At 35.5% G+C, this 20,610-nt stretch overlaps 3 protein-coding genes across 6 annotated transcripts; 2 read left to right on the top strand and 1 right to left on the bottom strand.

Annotated features, from left to right (window-relative positions):
• Window positions 1–19: 19 nt before the first annotated feature.
• Window positions 20–9,005, top strand: LOC106165444 (uncharacterized). Of its 3 annotated transcripts, XM_087013229.1 has the most exons (11): window positions 69–232; window positions 421–584; window positions 997–1,142; window positions 1,766–1,927; window positions 2,429–2,559; window positions 2,846–2,948; window positions 3,257–3,388; window positions 4,572–4,657; window positions 5,099–5,185; window positions 5,797–5,876; window positions 6,513–9,005. In XM_087013229.1, exons 2-11 carry the CDS (start codon window positions 473–475, stop codon window positions 6,518–6,520), a joined length of 1,047 nt encoding a protein of 348 aa, XP_086869355.1. In that variant the 5' UTR covers window positions 69–232; window positions 421–472; the 3' UTR covers window positions 6,521–9,005. The 3 variants fall into 3 exon arrangements, with proteins under 3 accessions (XP_086869354.1, XP_086869355.1, XP_086869353.1); XM_087013228.1 differs by lacking the exon at window positions 5,797–5,876 and having other exon boundaries at window positions 20–129; XM_087013227.1 differs by lacking the exon at window positions 5,797–5,876.
• LOC106165451 (isopentenyl-diphosphate Delta-isomerase 1-like) lies at window positions 7,969–11,853 on the bottom strand. Its single transcript, XM_013543658.3, has 6 exons — window positions 11,665–11,853; window positions 11,172–11,311; window positions 10,709–10,801; window positions 10,199–10,329; window positions 9,292–9,484; window positions 7,969–9,003 (listed from the first exon to the last, which is right to left on the bottom strand). Exons 1-6 carry the CDS (start codon window positions 11,727–11,729, stop codon window positions 8,867–8,869), a joined length of 759 nt encoding a protein of 252 aa, XP_013399112.1. The 5' UTR covers window positions 11,730–11,853; the 3' UTR covers window positions 7,969–8,866.
• A 92-nt stretch (window positions 11,854–11,945) lies between these two features.
• LOC106165449 (tRNA endonuclease ANKZF1-like) lies at window positions 11,946–20,491 on the top strand. Of its 2 annotated transcripts, none has more exons than XM_087013223.1 (15): window positions 11,946–12,047; window positions 12,862–12,988; window positions 13,454–13,548; window positions 13,797–13,893; window positions 14,272–14,468; window positions 14,728–14,843; window positions 15,216–15,586; window positions 15,934–16,152; window positions 16,543–16,677; window positions 17,016–17,445; window positions 17,843–17,954; window positions 18,318–18,416; window positions 18,684–18,764; window positions 19,123–19,193; window positions 19,540–20,491. In XM_087013223.1, exons 1-15 carry the CDS (start codon window positions 12,045–12,047, stop codon window positions 19,655–19,657), a joined length of 2,271 nt encoding a protein of 756 aa, XP_086869349.1. In that variant the 5' UTR covers window positions 11,946–12,044; the 3' UTR covers window positions 19,658–20,491. The 2 variants fall into 2 exon arrangements, with proteins under 2 accessions (XP_086869349.1, XP_086869348.1); XM_087013222.1 differs by lacking the exon at window positions 11,946–12,047 and adding an exon at window positions 12,229–12,385.
• The last annotated feature ends 119 nt before the right edge of the window (window positions 20,492–20,610 follow it).

Genomic DNA, 20,610 nt, shown 5'->3' with positions numbered 1-20,610 from the left:
CTACCACACTTACATTTCGATTTCAGTCACAACTACCGCAATCATCGCTGTTGTGCTGTTACTTCCTGATACCCTCGTTTGACACTTGATCCCAACTACAACAATGCTCGTCCCTGTTCACGTGAAGAGGTACGTATAAATCCTGACCTAAATTTTCAAAGATTAAACACGATTATTCAACGTGCCTCCGGCTTTATCTCCACCGGCTATAGTGGATGCTGTCCCATTGAAGGTAAGGATGCGCAAAGAAAAGAAATATATATATATAAGTAACTTACAACAGAATTTATGTGATAATGACATTTGCACACAATGCCACACGTACACAATGCAAGGAATCAATGGAACTGCAAGATATGTCCTTGGAAAGTGCTTGCAGCCTGTTCTGTAAATATTAAATCACCCTTATTTATTTTGCAGGCCACAGCATAGTGTGTGTACTAGTTAATCCATGCAGCAGTAGTAAGAGAAGATGAGCTTGCCAGTGACCTATGTAGAGGGCTTCCATGATGTGGATTTGGTGAAGAAGATGCAGTATGTACAGCTGGGAAGTACTGACATGCATGTGTCACGGCTCAGCTTAGGTATAAATTGAGGAAGCTAATTAGCTCTCATTAAGTTTGCCTTAATGTATTTATTTATTTATTTACTGTTTATTTATATTCACTTTGATCTTTTGTCTAATTATAACTTGATTTGAAACATGCACATCTTCCAAACTTTTCAATAACTACAAAATCAGACTGTATACTAGTATATGCTTAACCAAATTATATATGGTGGCTATGCAGACCCATTTGAATGTTTATAACTTTCTTAATTTTTTTATTTTATTTATTTATTTTTTTTTTTTTTTTGTCATTTTGTTCATTTTAACAGATTTAGGTAGTAGCTTTCACATGCATGCTGAAAACAAAAGTTAAGCATCTTAAATAATTGGCAATTGAACAATGTTAGGTATAGTAATTACTATTATGTATATTTTCTTCTTTGTAGGCACTTCCGCATTTGGTAGTGTTTTCCGTCAGACAGATGACAAAGAGAGCCATGAGGTGCTGAAAGTAGCCCTGAAGTCGGGAATCAATTATTTGGACTGTGCCCCATGGTACGGACACGGGAAAGCTGAGACTGTACTGGGACAGGTGAGGATAAATGTCGTGTTCACAACTGGTCTAACTTAAACCACAAAAAGTCAAAGGCCCCATTTCCATAGACACCATTGGTCTAGGTGGATTGACCCAACTCTGCAGGGACTCTTGCTGAGTGCAATCAGCTTAAGTGAATGACACGCCACCTTCTGGCATTAAGTAGCATACAGAAGAGCTGGTGATTATATGAATATGGCTAGGCTGGAAACAGGAGGAGGCATGTCATTTATTTCAGCTGATTGCACTTAGCCAGAGTCTTCCAAACACCTACTCCTTCTGAGGTGATTTGCTTAAATTAGTTATTACCTTCCTAAAGAAACTATCAGTCAATCAAACTAATTCCACAGGGACTCTTACTGAATGCAATCAGTTTAACAGGTTAACATGTCTCCCTCTGGCATTGAGCAAAATTACAGAAAAGCTGGTGACTATATGAGTACACTGGAAACAGAAAGGGGCGTGTTAATCTGATTGCATTCAGTGAGAGTGCCCACAGAGTTGGATCGATCTACGTAGATAGATAGTTTCAGTGGGAATGATCCCTAAGAAACTAAAATACAATAAAAAAAATACAGAATCACATTTTCCCGCAAGAACATATTATATTATACATTCAGGCTCTGAAGTCCATTCCACGCCAGGCCTACTACGTGGCCACCAAGGTAGGACGCTATCTCCCAGAGGCCACCAAGATGTTTGATTTCTCTGCTGAGAGAACCATGAGAAGCGTGGATGAAAGCTTACAAAGACTGGGGCTGGAATATATAGATGTAATACAGGTATATGTAGTATTGTTCACATTAAAATGCTTGTGAACTCTAGTCATATTCACATAAAGATAATAGTACCTAGCAGGTTAATTATGCAAACAATTACCAGCCATGTAACTATCCTTGAGATTTCACCACAGGGTCTCAGAGAACCAATTGACTGACTGTTTATCTAAAGACATATCTCTGAATATCTCATGAAAAATTCCATCTGGCCCAGGTAGAGGGTATATGTATTTTAATAAAACCACAAATTATTCAACAATGTCATACAATTATTTAGCACCATCAAAGTGATGCCTAGCACTAACATCCATCTGCTCCGGTAGTGCTGGTTAATTTCTGGGGTATGTAGTTAATATGGGTGTTAGTGCTAAAAGATCTGTGGGTAGTGTTGGTAAAAGCCTAATCCGTTTTTAAGGCCTGAAAATTGATCAGAATATAAGCAATGACACATGCTCTGCTCAACATCGCGTGACTGTACATGTATCTGTATCGTGTTTGCTATAGGTACATGACATGGAGTTTGCCCCCAGTCTTGACGTCATCATCAACGAGACACTGCCAGCTCTCCAGAAGTGCAAAGACATGGGTAAAGTCAGGCATATTGGAATCACAGGTTATCCACTGGAAAACTTCAGGTAGGGATCATACTGGTATACCCTCTATTTGTGCAATTTTTGACAGGAAATTTGTGTCTTGGATAAGCCAGATATGTATTAAATTTTGTGAATATTTAGTGAAAATCAGTCTGTGACCCAGATAGAAGTATAGGATCCTACCCCGGTAGCTTGTGGGACAATATGGATGTGGTTTGGGGTGGATACTAGTATGTGTGTTCTGTGCTAGATATTCATTTTAATTTGCTGTATATATGTGGAGCAATATGTAATACCTCAGATACTAAATTTGTATCCCGTATTGCAGAACAGTTCTGGAGAGAAGTACAGTGAAGATAGACACCATTCTCACTTACTGCAGGTGTGCCATGAATGACACTAGTCTCAGGGAGTACTATCCTTATCTGAAGGTTAGCACATGCATGTGTATTTAGTTTATGATGACTAACGGAGATGGTTCCAAGAAAAAATGAGTGCAAGGGCCACAAATGTACTCTCATTTAACTTCCCAAAGTAAATGTATTTTATTTCTCAATGAATTTTTTTACCTTTCTGCTTATCTTTTTAAGTTAAACCTTGATAAAACATTGAAAAAAATTCCATTTTTAGTCAAAATGTCTGTACCTCAAATATTTAAATCCTAATTGACCAATTATTACTATTTTTAGACATAAAAACATCCTTTTTCAGTAGTTTGACATTGTGTTTCTGTTATTAGGAGCATGGTGTTGGTATACTCAATGGCTCCCCAATAGGCATGGGTCTGTTAACTCACAGAGGTCCAGCAGACTGGCACCCAGCCACACAGGAGATACGGGAGAAATGTGCAGAAGCTGCGAGGTATTGTCAGGTAAGGGTTTTTGTTACGGGTGAAAAAAAAGTCAAGTTCAGCTCTTTACATGTGACTCTGGACTCTTTCCCAGAGACATCATCAGCGTATGTAGATCAATCCAACTCTATGAGCTCATTCGTAATTAACAAATCCTCGGATCAAATATGGCTGACCCAAATGCTTGTTTTGAATCTATTCAGTGTCTTATTGATAATTAATCAGCAAGCTTTTTAGTTGGTTGCCTTTGTCGTTCCACGTATCTGTTAGTCAGCTGCTCTGAATGCACTCTTAGGGGACTCTTGCTGAGTGCATTCCTCTTTTTCCTGTCTCCTTGACACACCTTCTCCTGGCATTGAGTAGAATACTGTACTTAAGAGCTGGTGATTACTAGTATGTGAATAAGTTGGAAACAAGAGGAGGCATGTCATTCAGTTAAAGATGCATACAAAGTCAATTTTTTGTCACAAAAACAAGCCAAATGCCAGCATATAGTTTCAAGTAGTATAACTAAGAGAATTACCAAAAGGCATTGTTTAATTTTACCGCAAAATGATGTTTGAATGGATTTTGCTGCTAGCATTCTATGCTGTATGTCAATGGGGCAGAAAAGTAGGTCAGGGAAGTAGGTTAAATTTACAACCAAAAATTTAAAGAAAGGAGCAATCTCAAGCTCTTTTATGGCTGATCGAGTGATCTATTCAGTTTATCCCTTGACATGGTGAATTTATTTGAGTCGTATAAGAAACTAGTAGAAGTGGTTTACATGTGTTAATGGGAATCCACGCTCCACCGATGCTCGGTTCGTATGTACCTTTAAGCTGTTTGCACTCAGAGTATCTGCAGAGTTGGATTGATCTATGTAGACTGATGGCCATGGCGTATAATTATGGGAATGAGACCTCAGTGCAGTTTACATTAGATGTATGGAAATATTTGATCCTGACACAGATTAATCATAGATGTTCTTGTCCCCCTGAGGAGGATACACCCAGCTGCTGTATGAGACCCTGAAAGCTAGCAAAGGGACAATATGTTTCACTGCCAAATATGTGACTACAGGTCTTAGTTTCTTCTGTTGTGCAAGCCTTCATTGGGCACAGTGCCACTTATTATAATAATATTAGACAAAGACCTAAGTATGATTGAAATAAATTTAAATTGCTTGTTTGTTCTTCATGGTAGTATTTTTTTAATATTCCAGGAACAAAATGTGGACATTTCTAAACTTGCCATGCAGTTTGCTTTAGAACAGCCAGAACCCCACTCTACCATGTTCAGCACTGCCAGGTTAGTTTCTGTATATACATGTCTTACTGAAATATTATCGGACATCCAGTTTACAATGTAACTTGTCTACTATGATACAAGCTTATATAAGCAAATTTAAGCAGCTGTTTTACTTCATAGTCGAGTCTTAAGAAAACATATTTGGCTAGTTAATTTTGTTGTTTACTAATATATATTTATCTGAGACCCACAGTTGTCTAACTGACCAGTGGACAAGAATGTTCATGGCCCAAACTGGTATACAAGTTGGATGGCTAAACCACATTCTTATTAAATTGTATATATTGTTACGTGATGTTTTGTATATTTGTCATTATTGGGTGCATGGTCATTGCATTGTATATAATTGCTGTATTTTGACTATACTCAATTTATTAATTGATGTGTATGTAAACAATAATTAATTATTATCATTAACTCCAATTTGTGTTTTTCCTTTAGTTTGGTTAACCTTCAGAAGAACCTTGAAGTATACTGGAATGGAGTGACAGATGGGGAGAGGAAAGTCATGGAGGAGGTTATGGAGAGGTAGGAGAGGCTTTAAGTTTACTGCCCTGGCCCCAGTTTCACAAAAAAAAAAAAAAAAATGAAAAGAAAAAACTTAAGTCAGTTCCCTGGGTTAGTTGACCATGATTTCTTTGAGAGTGATGTTACACTGCTTCTGATAGGGTAAGATGTGCCCTTGTGGCCATGTTACCTTGGTAATTAAGTCTTGACTTCATTTTTTTTTTGGTCCGAAAGTTTGGACCACTTTTAGGGCTTTTTGAATCTCCCAGAAAACCTTATAATTCTGAGTTAAATTTCATTGTTTTTTTAAATGTCTTTTATTTTTATATATATTTTATTATATTTTTATTATTTTATATACTCATTTATTTTGTGAAACATTCCATCTCAGTGGAGGTGTGTTCACATCAAGACTAACTTATGCCACCTGTCAACCAGATAACATAGGGACAAACAAGACAGATATCAAACATTCCTCAAACCTCAGATTCACGTAAAAAGCAGACTGGTTGACTGATGATGTAATTTAGTCAGTATTGTCTTCAGTTAGTTCAGGGTGTGAATGTGCCCAACCCCCCTCCCCTTGCTTATACTGTAAGCTAGTACAGTAACTGGTACTAATTTAATTTCAGGTTTATGAAACCTTTGAATAATAAACACTGGGAAGGTGTTGAGGTGGCTAAGTACTGGAAGAAAATTCAGAAAGCTTCTGGTCAGTAAGAAACATTTGAGTATAATAACATGTAACTTCACTTTTTGTGAACGTTCTTCTGTCACTGTAAATATATCATTTACCTTTTTGGTCCCTAATCACTGGAAGGTAACACAACAAAGCTAACTTTGACCAAATAAATCAAATATTCAAAAGTCTGTTTGAAAGGACTTAATAATAATGATAATTAAATTACACAAGGACCCCTCCCTCCACAAAACAAAACAGAAATGAAATAGCTACAACATATCTTGTACCAGGTAAAAAAATTCATTTTCTATCTATTTATTACTGTATCTTGACTCTTTCTTAGAAAACAATCTTTTAGGGAAGCGCACACTAGAAGTTAGATATTTTTGCCATATCAAAATTTTGAACCACAACATTTACAGATAATGTGAAAAACAGCAAGGAAATGGATATTTAATTCCTTGAAAACAGTTTTAAAATAAGTATCACTTATGTAAGTTGAAATATTTTACACATTGAAGTTAACGTAATTGGATTGTTTCACATTTGGAAAACTTCACTGTTCATCACTGCTCTACTCTCCTTCTCATTATTATAATTTTATCCATTTATTATTTGAATTTAATAAATTAATATTTGAAGGAATTTTTTATTTATCTTTTGTAGATACATGAATACCATAGGCTCCAAACATTGGGAGGGGGTGGAAGAGAAACTCTACTGGAAAGCCATACAAGATGCCAAAAACCTGGGAAAAGACACCTTGCCCAACCTGGGGTGACACACCTACTTAGCAGTAGACTAGGGCCACATTCACAACCAAGTTGATCCACTGACTAACTAGTCTGTGGATCAAATATGGCGTGCACTTGACAATGGATTCCAGCCTCCCATGCGTGGCGTCCCAGCAGGGGCTGGGCAATTAAATCCTGCCATGCTTTTAAGTGGGTTGCGCCATATTTGATCAGTAGACTAGTTAGACCACGGATCAACTTGGTTGTGAATGTGCCCTAGGCCTTTTTGCAGCTAGATGACTAGATGTTAAATTCCTTTGTTTACTGGAGAGCTTGCTGTCCAGTAAACAAAAAAATCAAATCACAGTTCCTCCAAAGATTTTTTTGGGGGAAAGACATTAACACTGTAGTAATGGTAATTTATTTTTAGATTGACTTTCATTTGGGGTCTTGTAGAAAGGAATTTTCTTCAGTGCCATCTAAAATCGTATGATTAATTTATAGTGATATAACTTTGAAAGGCATTCAGTGACATAATTATTATTTTGTGGAATTTCATATGGAGGTATGGGAAGCTGCCATGATTATTGATCAATATTGAATTATAGGTGATTAATGTTAAATGCTATCAGAGATATATCACATCATAATGGTTATGTTACATTATAATGGAGGTGGCTTTTTCTGTGTACCAAAAGGGCAGGGGAATTCTTAGGATGTGGTAAAATGCTCAAATAAATTCTAAATGAAGTGCAAATAAATATTCATAACATTCCATTGTCTAATTGTTTACATATAACTGTATAATTTTGTATTTTGTTATAGTTATACTTTATTTTCAAACATGATTTAATCAGTTAATAAAGGTATATGCAACACATATTGTTTGATGCAATCAAGACCCGAGTCCTTTTACAGGGGCCAATCCAGAGATATTTTCTGACAGTCTTCCAAATTATCTTTGTTGGTCCATCCTCCGTTTTGACCGTCTTCTGACAGAAAACATTAGATACCCGTCAATGTAAACTTAAAAATCTGACCATCTTCTGGAAGATCTGCCCCTGCTTTTACATAAAATGATGAAGTTTTTGGCATAACCAGAACAGCTCAACTCGGGCAACTATGCAATATCTGTGTAAAAGGGTTTTGGCAGTGATTTACAGAAAATGTCTCATATTTATGTAAGTCATTACTCTGAGAAAAGAATTAGGCAGTTGGCGTAATTTTAATTTTGTCTAAGACTGAAAAAGCAAAGTAATCCAGTCTTGAGACTCTTTGGGACACACGGCTTTGCTTAATCCATTTTAATGTTAAAACATAGATTCTGCTAGGAGCATCTTCTGAGGGATCCTTTTTCTCATCATAATCCATAACAAACCATCATAAAATTGGTATAAAAGCAATTTACATTATATATTTTATTTAAAAAGTCATGGTAAAATTCTAGAGGTTTTTACTGGTTCTCCTGTCCAGTTGGCCTTAATGTGAAGACCTGGGTAGGGGGTAGCTGTTGTATCATTATAGAGATATTTCATACCACAGCTGAGATATGTATGCTGACAGTCAATGAAAACGCATCAGAAAACTTTCTTGTACTTTTTTTTACCAAGAATTGATTCCAACCATATAAACAAGTACAAATGCACTTGTTTGGTTATAAGAGAGTGGGCTGACCACTAATTCATATTTCACACGAAAACTTATTTTCTTAATGTGCTAAAGGAACTTAAAATATTATTTGATAAATAAATGATGCATTTTTATTGACTGTCAGTATATATTCAAGGCAAAATGCATATTCAGTATACAACAAAATGTCATCCTTCTATAGGGATGAGACTGTCATTTAGTGAAAAAGTCAGAAAACATGGCGTGGGGTCCAGGGGTCCACCAGGGCTAATGATATTTTTGGCTCCCCAAATATGTCAGAAATCCTTCCAGAAATCTCTGTTACTATGTAACTGTAAGAATAAAAATATCTAAAAGCTGACTCTGCATATTTCACAAATCACGAAATGTTTATAATTTATGAAATAAATCATTTTCTCATATTTCTCACATTCTTAATTCAGGGGGTCAATGGTAACGGGCCTGAACCACTTCTTGGTCCTGAGTCACCCAATGAATTAAAATTTTCTAAAATCACTCTCTCTGAATATGGCTAGATAGACCCAATTCCGATAAAGGATACTGCGCAAATGACAATGCACCGGTTTCTGTCCTTCCTTTGTGCTCCAAGTATCCCAATTATTGTGTGAAAGACCTTAATAAATGTCAATTGTTTTCTCAGATCATTCTGTGAATATGGCTGTGGTCTTTGAAGATACTAAGATCAGTAAGGTTGTCCCACCACTTGTACAAAAAGTTGTCCACAATCAGCTTGAACCATGGTGTAATGAGATGCCCTTCTTTCTCAGCACCAGCTGGAAGATCAAGGATTAAAAGGTGTTAGATTGGTGGTTAGTTATTTGGTGGACATGGGAAATTCTGATGCACTGAGTTCTCCAGCAAATCAACTATAATCGTAACTTTCAAACACCACCAAGTTCAAGTTACCAATGCACTGATATAATACTTTCTGACACTGATTAAAAAAAGTAAACTCTTAAATACATTTTAGATTCAAGTAACATAATATACTTATGAATTTAAAAAAAAAAAACTAAAAAAAGACAACTAATTTTTAAGTCACTAATGGACCTAAACCTTACCTAAAAAGCTTTTCAACTGTTCTTTATTCACATATCTGTAACTTTTGACTTCATTTTGATTGGGTTCCACATCCACGTCAGCCTGGATAAAAAGGATGTAGTCTATTTCATGTTCGCCCCACTTGCCGTCCTTCGGTACATTTCCAGATTGGTAATGAATGCGGGTCAAGTACTGAAACTCTTCCACTGGAACCTGAAACATATTACATAAATGTGGGTCAAATACTGAAACTCTTCCACTGGAACATGAAACATATTACATGAATGTGGGTCAAATACTGAAACTCTTCCACTGGAACATGAAACATATTACATGAATGTGGGTCAAATACTGAAACTCTTCCACTGGAACATGAAACATATTACATGAATGTGGGTCAAATACTGAAACTCTTGCACTGGAACATGAAACATATTACATGAATGTGGGTCAAATACTGAAACTCTTCCACTGGAACATGAAACATATTACATGAATGTGGGTCAAATACTGAAACTCTTCCACTGGAACATGAAATATATTACAAGAATGTGGGTCAAATACTGAAACTCTTCCACTGGAACATGAAATATATTACATGAATGTGGGTCAAATACTGAAACTCCTCCACTGGAACCCGAAACATATTACATAAATGCAGGTCAAATACTGAAACATTTAGTTCAGTTCAGTTTAAGTTCAGTTTGTGATAAGAGGTGCAGATGTGAACATGACAGGCTCAAGGAGGGGGGGTTAAAAAGTGGGTCCTTTTTACCCCCTACTAGAACCAACCTCAGAAATCAAATGGCACAGAACCTTCAGAGTTCAAATTTTGCTTCAGAGCAGGCATTTTCCTGCCAAAAAGGCAATTTTCTATTGAACCCATAGAAACCATCTGCTTACAAGCATTCTTCAGTCAGATCTTACCTGATGTGGTGGTATGCCCAGCTCGTGCTGTAGCTTCCTCTGTGCTGCCCTCTTTACTCCCAATGCCCTGGTCTCGTCTGTCTCACCGGGAATGTTCAGAGGGTGGCTGCAGCAGCTGTTTGTGAAATGACCTGAAATGATTGCATTCCTCTTAAACATGAGAAATTTGTTTCAACAGCTTGGGGGGAAAATGTTGTTAATTTAATTGCCATTATAAGCAGATTCACTGACACATACAGGCCTAGGGATGAGATTATAGGCAGAAAAATCTCATTACTGTTGTAAGTACCAACATCACCCAAAAAGTAATAAATCTGCCATTAGTCAGAAAAATCTCATCCCTGTACTTTTTCTACAAGTCATGCATGCAGCTAACTAAAAACCCATATCAAGAGAAAATATTTCATTTCTTGATAACTAGTATTTTGACCAACTTGATATGTGATTTTTTGCATACAACATATTACTTTACTAGTATATATTCCAATTTATGTTTACATGTTTACCTACTTGGGAATGTGATTTTCTCATCAGACCTCTGCTGTAAGAGAAGTTGCCCACTGCTGTTGAACAAGAATACACTGAAAGCCCTGTGTAGCATGCCTATTGTAAATTAAAATTTTTCTGTTAAAAACTCTAATACAATATATGAGACATTGCAATCCATAGCATATGCTGTATAAATGTTAATTCTTCACTTGTAATATTCCAAGTGAATGACATTAATTTTTTGTATTTGTAAGAACTGTCATATTATCACCAATTATAAGTATTTATAATGATCTTTGATTCAATTCACTTAAATTTATATTTTCAGATTGATATTGTACCCTTTCTTGTTGGCTTATATTGCAGGATTTCAAGCCTATACTGCTATCAATTTACAAACTGTAGAGAATTTTACCTCAGTTTAAGCCCTTACCAATGCTTCTCAAATAATGTGAAGCTTATACAGATCCCAAATTTCACTCACCTTTATTAATGTTTTCTAGTAGATGGCAGTCTTTCTTGCTGGCAGTACCTATATTTTTGTCATTGTCATCTATGAGGATACACTCTTCCTGGAGGAGCTGTACTTGGGTGGCGTCTAGACCTGCTGTTATTTGTGACATGCTGAAATACCAGATGACAAAAAGACCTTAGAAAAGAGAGATAACAAAAAGACCTTAGAAAAGAGGTGGTGAAAATATTACATGAAGAGTATGGCTTTACAGGTGATGTCCATTCATTTTTGTATTAATATTTATTTAACTTATAGTACAGTGTGAGTTAAGTCCAATGTTTCAGTTAAATTATGCTGAAAGGGATATTCTCATTGTTAAAAACCCATTTAAATTGTTGGAACATCCCAAATCACTTTCTGTCTGCAACAGGACGATTTTAAAAGCAAATTAAACTCACATTACTAGCTAGCTAAATTTAGAAACTTAAATTGAAAAATAAAACAACACTTTTTAACAAATCACCTTGCTGTCTGGAACCTTCCCTGGAAGAGGCCCCGTCTTAGCAGGTTTTTAAACACCCCGGTCATTTCTTTGTTTACATTTTTCAATCGCCACCGGTGATTTGTTGATTCTCATCGAACGACATCAGCTGATGTGAATAATCGCGTGTTTGAGACCGTAGACCGAAATGGGACAGTGTCTGGTTACTCATATGTTTTATTTGATCGAGAAAAGATCTTTAAGTTAATCATGAGCAAATAAAAATGTAATATTTATATAAATCTGGTTTGTTTCAAATCAACATTATCGAAATTCATCAACATATTCTCTCTTCAACAGTTCCAACCTTTCACTTGCAGTCGACTTTACATCCTGGCACTTGTCATGGATGCGCCCTGACGATGGTAAGTGGTTTAACTGCTGGCATTTATTTTCTAGAAAAGGCTTTTGTATATTCATATAGATAACTTTATTGTTTTTTTAAAAAAAGATACCAATCCTTAGAGAGTCCTATATTTAAGCAAAATCCGTTCTTTAATGTTGACCGTCTTGTAATTTGTAAAGATTAACGTTAATTGATGTGACTCACTATGTTTCAAGGATGTGGTGCAACTCTTATTTGCGATAAGGTATATAACAAGATTGCATGCTACGCAGATGCTAGGTTATTTTGATTTTGTTTTATGTGTAAATCTACAATTTCACCATGAAAAACTTTTTGGGGAAACACGTTGCGGTGCAGGTAAATGCTGTTCAGATATCTTTCTGTGGGAGTAGGGCACAAATTTAATGGTCAAGTAGTCGAAATTATATATTGTATTAATACATTTATAAATTTTGAAGGGTTATAAGCAAGTTTAAAATATGATCGGGGAATTCACTGAAAATGGGTAGAAATTGGCAAAAATTTATTTATTAATGAAAAAATGTGGATGGGACATATCCTACTAAAATGTGCAACTCAGGGCAACACAGTCCAATACACTACAGTAGAAAAACACGTCCTGTCGCAAGTAAACACAGGAAATAGTCATACGCGAGAAAATAGGGTCATATTGCCCTATGTTGCATATTCTAGTTAATGATTGCTTGCACATTTATCGTACATATGTGCATTTTCAAAATATAAAACATGATATATAGCTTTTGTCTTCAATGAATGTGATATAAATCAGAATAGTATGCCCCTACAATTAAATATTTTATTGTACACTTCAGGAAGCTGGAGTGCCTTGCGGTGTTAACCTATGGGACCAGACCAAGATTGAAGTCCTGCTGGAAGGACTTAGATTGGCTGGAACGCAGGGTGAATTCTACTTACAAGAACAGGGGGAAAATACACAAGGTATGTGTTGCACAACATGCTGAAAATCCTTTTCTAATATCAGTGATTGGTGAAGAAGTACATCACTGACTTGTATTTCACAAATGGAAAGAATGGGTACTTTAAGAAGAAAATTTTCATATTTGTATGTGGGGCATTCCATGGTATACATACAGTATTAATAACGTGCTGATGTACGTATACAAGTATCTTGAAATAATAAAGGGAAGTTGAAGCAAGGCAAGAAATATCTCAAAACTCACCTCTTAATAGCATGCCCACTGAAAATGACAGAGGATGGAACCAGAGAGTGGGATACAGACACCCTTGCAATCAATTGACTTAATTGTATTTAAAACTAAGCTTTATAAAACATCTTACAGTTATATCCTTAAAGGAAAAATAATTTTTCTCCTTGAAATAGTATAACATATTTTTGGCTGTACTGATTTTTAAGTATCATGAATATCCATTTTTGGATTCCAGATGATGCAGACGTTAATGTTGACAATGTTTTCACAGTCTCTGAGAAAATGCAGTGTTCAATGTGCTCGGTCACATTTGCAGGGAGATCTGAACAGGTATAACTTAATACTAGACCCATTTAATCTTATACACTGTCAGTCAAAACACAAAAAAGTTAATTATTAAAGGTATTCTGATTAATGATATTTTTATTTTTGTGTGCCCTTGTGACACTTTGATAAAAAATGGAGTTAGTTTGTCTTGGGGCAATATGAGGTCATATTTCTTTGACATTGTATTCTATTGTAGATTTCCTTCTCTGTTATTGTATTTATTTATTTATTTATTTTTTACTTTATTACAGAAAGAACACTACAAAAGTGACTGGCACAGGTTTAACTTAAAACAGAGACTGAAAGACTTGCCTGCTATTACAGAGGACACCTTTGAGGAAATAACTGGTAGGAATTGGTTTCATATGTCTTTCACACAAAAATAAACTCATTCTATTTATTTGTTTTGTTGTTGTTGTTCTATGATGTTTAGTCTGATCCAATTAGCAGATCAGTTTTTGGAAATTTTCTTTTACTCATAAAGTTCGAGTTGGTTTCTAGTATGTAATTGTGTTAATTGGTAGTTGATCGAAAACATCATGTTAGAGTTTTTCATAGATGGAAAGTGTAAAAATTAGTCAGAACATCATTTTTTATTCTGATTCAAAGAACTTTCTTTGATTTTGTAAATAAATTCTGGTGATAACTCAAGTACATTATGGGCTAATATGTAAGTTCACACCCTCTCTGTGTAATTAAATGTATTTTCTTTCACTGAACCAATAGGAGACATTTCCAGCTTATCAGCTTCGAGTGGCGACTCCTCAGATGAGGATATCTCCATATCTCTGCCTCCAAAATCTGAAGAGTCTGTAGCTGAAACAGAGGATGATATTCAAGACAGGAGACATCCAAAGGTTTTCTTCCAGAATGCTAATCAGGAGCTGCTGTCTTTGTACAGATGTGTGCTTCATGGAAAGCAGGTAGGTCTGAAGTCATTTTCATACTTGGAATAGAAGATCTCAGGTCAAAAAAATTTAAAAGAAAAGTTGGATACTTTGTTTATTTATTTATGTATTAAAATTCATTGCAGCAGAGAATCATGATAATCCCAGCCGAAACAAAAAGTGCGACCAATATCTCACTTGAGCAAACAGAATATTTGTCAATTTGAAGCCTAAGATTCACCTTAATTTACACTTCAACTTTGACGCAAATATATACATATTCATGGTGTTTCAGGCTCCTGTGGCCAGCAGCTCAGAGTACGTTCCTTCTGCACTGAAACTGAGAGATCAGAAGATGTGGGCAATGTTTATGACAGGGGGCGGCCACTTTGCTGGGGCCATTTTCAATGAGTAAGAGTGGATTCCTAATAAAGCTATTGCTCTTTGTAGATTGAACCAACTCCGCAGAGACCCCTGCAATAAAATTATCTGAATGACACGCTTCCTCAGGGGGTGATAATAGATTTACAACACAGGTGCTTAGACATGAAGGAATTTTCACTGGGAACACGCCCTTAGAAACTATATGTGTCAATATGTTTAGCACCTGTTCTGTAAATATATTATCCAGGTGCCATGTTATAACATAAGGGTTTTGTGACTCTCAGAATAACTGTACTCACAGGTGCACTTAAACATACACCAAATTGGCAATACACACCTTTGCACAAACATATTTGCATATACTAAGCAGATGTTAATAATAAAAAACTCTTATTGCAGAGGCAAAGTGGTAGCTCACAAAACTTTCCATCGCTACACTGTCCGCGCCAAACGTGGCACAGCTCAGGATACGCGAGACGCACAAGGTAATGCACCCAAGTCAGCAGGCGCCACGCTCAGGCGCTACAACATAGCTGCCCTCACCCAGGACATCCAGTCACTGATTGCAACATGGGATAACCAGTTGAAAGAGTGCAGCAAGATATTTTTACGGGCCCCTGGTAATAATAGAATGATTTTCTTTGGAGGAAAGTCTGCTCCATTTAGGCGAAATGATCCCAGGATCAGCTTTATTCCCTTTGCGACGAGAAGGCCAACATTTAAAGAACTTCAGCGGGTATATCACCTGCTGGCTTGTATTACTACTTACGGTGAGTACTCTGATCGACTAGACTTTAAGCAAAATTTATTTGTATTTCTAATAATTAATTTATTTATATTTCTAATAATTAATGTTTTATTTTTGCAGAAATAAAGGTTATTATGAATAGCTGCCAAGAAAATTGGGCCTATCACCTCAAATGTGTTTATGTGAATAGTTCAAATGCTTAATTTTTAAAAAATATAAAACGCACAATCAGCTGATTTAGAAACACTTGAAAAATGTGAGTAGATACTCTTGCTAAAAAAAACTAAAATACCTTTTAGACTAATACAAATATTGTTGATTGTGATGAACTCCATCTAATAAAATTGAATTTAAGATGTGTTCTTTCAGGACAAGTAGAAGACATACTCCAATATGTTCCCCAGAAGCCACAGGCTAAATCAAATGAAAGCAAAGAGGAGACCACACCCAATGCTGATAGCTCAGAGTTACCAAGGTATGCTGGAAGCTCACCATTGAAGAAGAACAGAGAAGGGAAGCAGAGGAAGCAAAAACAGAGGCAGAGAGACCCTGATGAAGATCTGTTGTCGTCGTCTTCTGAGGATGAAGGTATGTGACATTTTAAAATCGTCCCATGCATATAAGCACATGCACATGTTTATCTGTACATGCACAAACTAATATGTATATCTGTGCATGCACACACTGTGATGCCACATAACCAAATGCATGCATACATGCAGAAAAATTTTTGTCAAGCATACGTATATACAATTCACACAAACACACATTCACACAGAAGTTTTTGTGAGTTTTTAATCTTCATTACAGATTAACTTGAAAAAATTTTAAGTTGCACCAGCACCCTTTTATTAACCCAAAATAATTTGACTCAATATTTTATTTATTCTGCCGCTTAGTGCTATCATAATGATTTACATGTTAAATTGATATAATAGGACACATGTAACGGAAATATGATACCTGTATTTTCCACAGGCCCTATGAGTCTAGTAGAAGAGACACTCACCACTGGAGATCTGAAGGAGTTTCAAGCAACTAGAAAACCTAGGAGAGCAAAGAAGAAGAAAGAGAAAAATGAAGAGGCAGTGAAATCTTCCCCACATGCACAAGGTGTGTAAAGATTTTTACTGACAAACACTTCACATAGAGCATGTATAATGCCCTTTTCACATTAAGTGTTAAATCTTAGTGTTCCATATGTAGTGGTATGTTTTGAGAGCTACTACTGTGTAATTAACACAAAAGACTTAACATTATGAAGCCAAAAATCATAATTCCAGTATTAGTAAGAATAAAATGGAGTTGAAGAAAGTCTTGTATTTTGTCTGAATTGGCAATTTATTGGTATGTTTAAAGTTCTATTTTATGTTATATTGTTTGGGCTGATATTGGGAACCACAGATTCCACAAAGCTCTCATTGACTTTGTTCTTTGTTTCCTTTTGGAAGTTGATCCATTCTCCGAGATAAAGGACACCCTGTACACGGCATGCAAGATGGGGGACAGTGAAAAGCTGCCTGGCATTTTTTCAAAATTAGAAGCAGGGCAGCCATTTTTAACCCAGGAGAATTCTGGGAAGACTGTCACCATGGAAACTCCCTCAAAAGATTGTTCCGTTGAGGGGGAAGCAGAGGACAAAGCACAGGAATCACAGCCTTCTTTAATGAAGGAAGATCTTAACAACAGTGCTGAGAAAGAAACGCATTTGCAGGATTGTATTGTGGGAGAAGAAATCAAAACCACTGATGAGCCACTTGCGTCAGTACTGAACACATTAGTGGGTGCTCAGCAGGAGACATTCCTTCACGTAGCAGCCAGGAGCGGTCATTGCGCTGTGATATCTCTACTGCTGGAGGCTGGGGCTGACCCCTCTGTAAAGTAAGTAGGATGGACAACTGTGACCAGTACAAGTCCATTTTCAACTTATTGTAGCCCATACTAACTTGTCTGTCCATATGATTATAACAAACTCACCATAATTCTGTTAGCTGTAGTCTTAAGTTAATTTCATTGAATAAGGGTGTGGCAACATAGGGATTCCATTTTTTTTGCCAATAGTGAACTAAGCATAATTAGGTGAGATGGGTTGAGCTGAGAGGGGTTGACCAAAAGTAATAACTTGAAAGAGTATTTGAATTCAGGTGCTTTTATGATTGAAAAAAAAAATCTATGCTGTTGGTATATTGAGACTAGTTGTCAATGTAGTACCTCAAATAATTTTACTGGGATAAATTTTCCCATAAATTCACTATTGTATTAAATTATATATTTCCAGAAATAGCAAGGGACAATTGCCATACAATGTGTCCTCACAGAAAGAAGTGAGAAATGAGTTCAGAAGATTTTTGGCCAAATTTCCTGAAAGATATGACTATGCATTAGCACAGGTAAGGGGAAGATTAAAGGTCCCTTGTCTGACTCACCTTTTTATTATTTGAAAAATGTTTGGTGTATTCTCAGTCAAATAATAATGTAAAGTAAATAAAATAATATCCTGTTTGGTGTATTCTTAGTCAAATAATAAATTATATAAAAGTAAATAGTTTAATATCCTGTCTTGCGGCATATTCTAAGATATGTATCTTTATTATGTAATATTAAAGAAAATTTATATATAAACTCAATCTGGGGAGTATGTTATGTTGATCCTTGTACATAAACCAAAGATATGTATACATGTTACATTTAATCGTACTAGCCAAAAAACCTAAAAGTAAATAAATTTGAGTGCATCTTGTTCCCTGCTATAGATCCCTGGACCTCTCACTACTGAGATGGAGGCAGAGAAGAAAGCAAGAGAAGCAGAGAGGAGGAAAGCACAGAAGAAAGCAAAGAGAGAAAGATTAAAGGTATTTTTAGTACACCCACTTAAGAGTTAAGTTTTGGACGAACTTAAGTTTTGGACAAAAAGTCTAGAAAAAATGAAAGAGGAAATTAAAGTTTTGGACGAAACGTTTAGAAAAAATGAAAGAGGAAATTAAAACTAATATTCACAATTATCAAGGAAAGTTCAAAATATTGGAATTTTCTTTCACCCCCACTTCTTGAACCAATATAATAAAAATAAATTATGAAATATTTTAAATGATAACAATGATAGTAATTTGGTATTTAAGGATGTGAAAGCAGCACAGACACAGCAACAGGCTGAAGAGGCAGAGAAGAAGAGATTTCTACAGTTAAGTGACAGAGAAAAGGTGAGACAAGATTTTATTTAAAAAAAAAAAAAAGAAAGGAAGATTCAAGTCTGAAATTTTACTTGATATTTATGATGGTAGTATTTATGGTTTTTGCCACTGAATACAGATAAAGTAGATTATTTATATTTCCCAAAACCACTGTTTAAATTTCTCACTTATTCCTAAAAAAAGTTGTTTTAAAAGTTCTGAAATGGTGTCTGGGCTCACATCTGGAAGTATATTTTTGTAGGATAGTAAAAACCACATCTTGGGGGAAAAAAATGAAATGTTGAAATAAGTGGTGTATGATAGTTGAGAATAATAACGATGAAAATTTATAATAATAATTTATAATAACTCTATTTCTGCTCCACAGAGAGCTCTGGCAGCAGAAAGGAGGTTTGTACAGCAGGTGCAGGACACCAGTGGTGAAAGACCAGTGCTAAGGTAACAGATACAAACACACCAGTATGCACAACATACACACAGCACTGATTGGCTTGTGATTTTACTACGGGGGCTACAAGAGTGAAATGCATGGTTGGTGGGGATATGGGGAATTGAATCACAGGACTGAAAAATTATTCCATGCTTTAAAACACAATGTGAATTGAAAAGAATGTATTCTGAGTAATATAGATGTAGTTGTAGGAGTCTTTTATGTGCAGGTTTCACTATAGGTAATCAAAATTTGCTGTTAGGAATATGTAGATTTGAAATTATTTTTCAACTTTTATTTTACTCATTATTATTATTATTATTATTATTATTATTATTATTTGAAATTTTCCAGTCGGTGCTGGCAGTGTGGAGGAGATCTGACAGGAAAGGTGCCCTTTGAATACTCTGACTACAAGTTTTGTACCACCAAGTGTCTGCGACAACACAGGGAGACAACCACGCAAAAATAAGACATACAGCTAAAGATAATTTCTCTTCGCACTTGAAATCAGTCCTTATCATTCATTTATTTATTAATTAACGTTCAATTTATTAATTAATTCTTAGTGTATTACCCAGAAGAGAGGAATATTTAATTAATTTTGGTTGTTTCATCACATAAACAAAATTGGTGCTGAAAAATTTGAAAATTACAACACAATATCAATTTGACAGGGTTAACCAAGGCAGGTTATTAGAGGGGAAATTGATTCATCTGTAAATCATATACCATTAATGTTATATCAACTATTCACATATTCAAAATATCAGTGAGAATCTTACTTGCATAATCCTTCATATCATTTGTATATTAAGATAGGAATTGGATACCAAATTGAAATTCATGAAAAACTTTCAGGTCAATTACAGTGCATGTGCAATATTTTCTCCGCCAGTGATTTAGATGGAACACTAATCTCAATTTGAAAAGTGCAATGGCAAATATTTGAACCACCAGCTGTGTTAATTCCAGTGCTCTTATTATTAAGTCTAGGTATACTAGCGGCTTGGTGTGATTGGATACACTTTGTTGTGCCTGCAGATGGATATTAAAACTTATGGAGATCTGAAAAGACTTGTACAACTGAATTATTGTAGTATGTCATCATGTGAACGCATTCAAGATGTTTTTTTTTCAGGCGTGTTTTTTCTTTATTAGCATTTATTTATTTCAATATAGCCAGTATTGTACATTACAGTGAGGAATATTTTAAAGCAACAAATAGTTTGTACCATGGTTTGTTTTATCAGTTGCTTTTACAATACAGACTTGGGGGAGGAGAAATAAAAGTTTAAATTAAAAATGCCTGAAAAAGACTGTTTTCTTTTCATCAAAGGTAAGAAAAATTGATAAGTAGATTATAAGTGGCAGCTCATAAACTGCATCAGTACATGAAAATAATTTTTAAACTTCAAATTTTGG

Source organism: Lingula anatina, chromosome 5 (genome assembly GCF_051362555.1).
Source record: "Lingula anatina isolate TDL-2025a chromosome 5, LinAna3.0, whole genome shotgun sequence".
In the NCBI taxonomy this organism is placed as follows: Eukaryota; Metazoa; Brachiopoda; class Lingulata; order Lingulida; family Lingulidae; genus Lingula; species Lingula anatina.
Note: the sequence above shows the minus strand (reverse complement) of the source record. Positions and strands in the feature narration are given on the sequence as shown.

What these genes read in the sequence shown, in the direction of transcription:
- LOC106165449 (XM_087013222.1), top strand. Translation starts at nt 12,350, where the DNA reads ATGAAAAACTTTTTGGGGAAACACGTTGCGGTGCAG. An exon ending in GGAAACACGTTGCGGTGCAG is followed by an intron (nt 12,386 to 12,861) that starts GTAAATGCTGTT and finishes TGTACACTTCAG; the next exon opens with GAAGCTGGAGTGCCTTGCGG. An exon ending in GCTGGGGCCATTTTCAATGA is followed by an intron (nt 14,844 to 15,215) that starts GTAAGAGTGGAT and finishes CTCTTATTGCAG; the next exon opens with AGGCAAAGTGGTAGCTCACA.
- LOC106165451 (XM_013543658.3), bottom strand. Translation starts at nt 11,729, where the DNA reads ATGACCGGGGTGTTTAAAAACCTGCTAAGACGGGGCCTCTTCCAGGGA. An exon ending in GGAAGGTTCCAGACAGCAAG is followed by an intron (nt 11,312 to 11,664) that starts GTGATTTGTTAA and finishes CTGGTATTTCAG; the next exon opens with CATGTCACAAATAACAGCAG. An exon ending in TGGGCATACCACCACATCAG is followed by an intron (nt 9,485 to 10,198) that starts GTAAGATCTGAC and finishes AATATGTTTCAG; the next exon opens with GTTCCAGTGGAAGAGTTTCA.
- LOC106165444 (XM_087013228.1), top strand. Translation starts at nt 473, where the DNA reads ATGAGCTTGCCAGTGACCTATGTAGAGGGCTTCCATGATGTGGATTTG. An exon ending in AAGCTGCGAGGTATTGTCAG is followed by an intron (nt 3,389 to 4,571) that starts GTAAGGGTTTTT and finishes TTAATATTCCAG; the next exon opens with GAACAAAATGTGGACATTTC. An exon ending in ACCATGTTCAGCACTGCCAG is followed by an intron (nt 4,658 to 5,098) that starts GTTAGTTTCTGT and finishes TTTTTCCTTTAG; the next exon opens with TTTGGTTAACCTTCAGAAGA.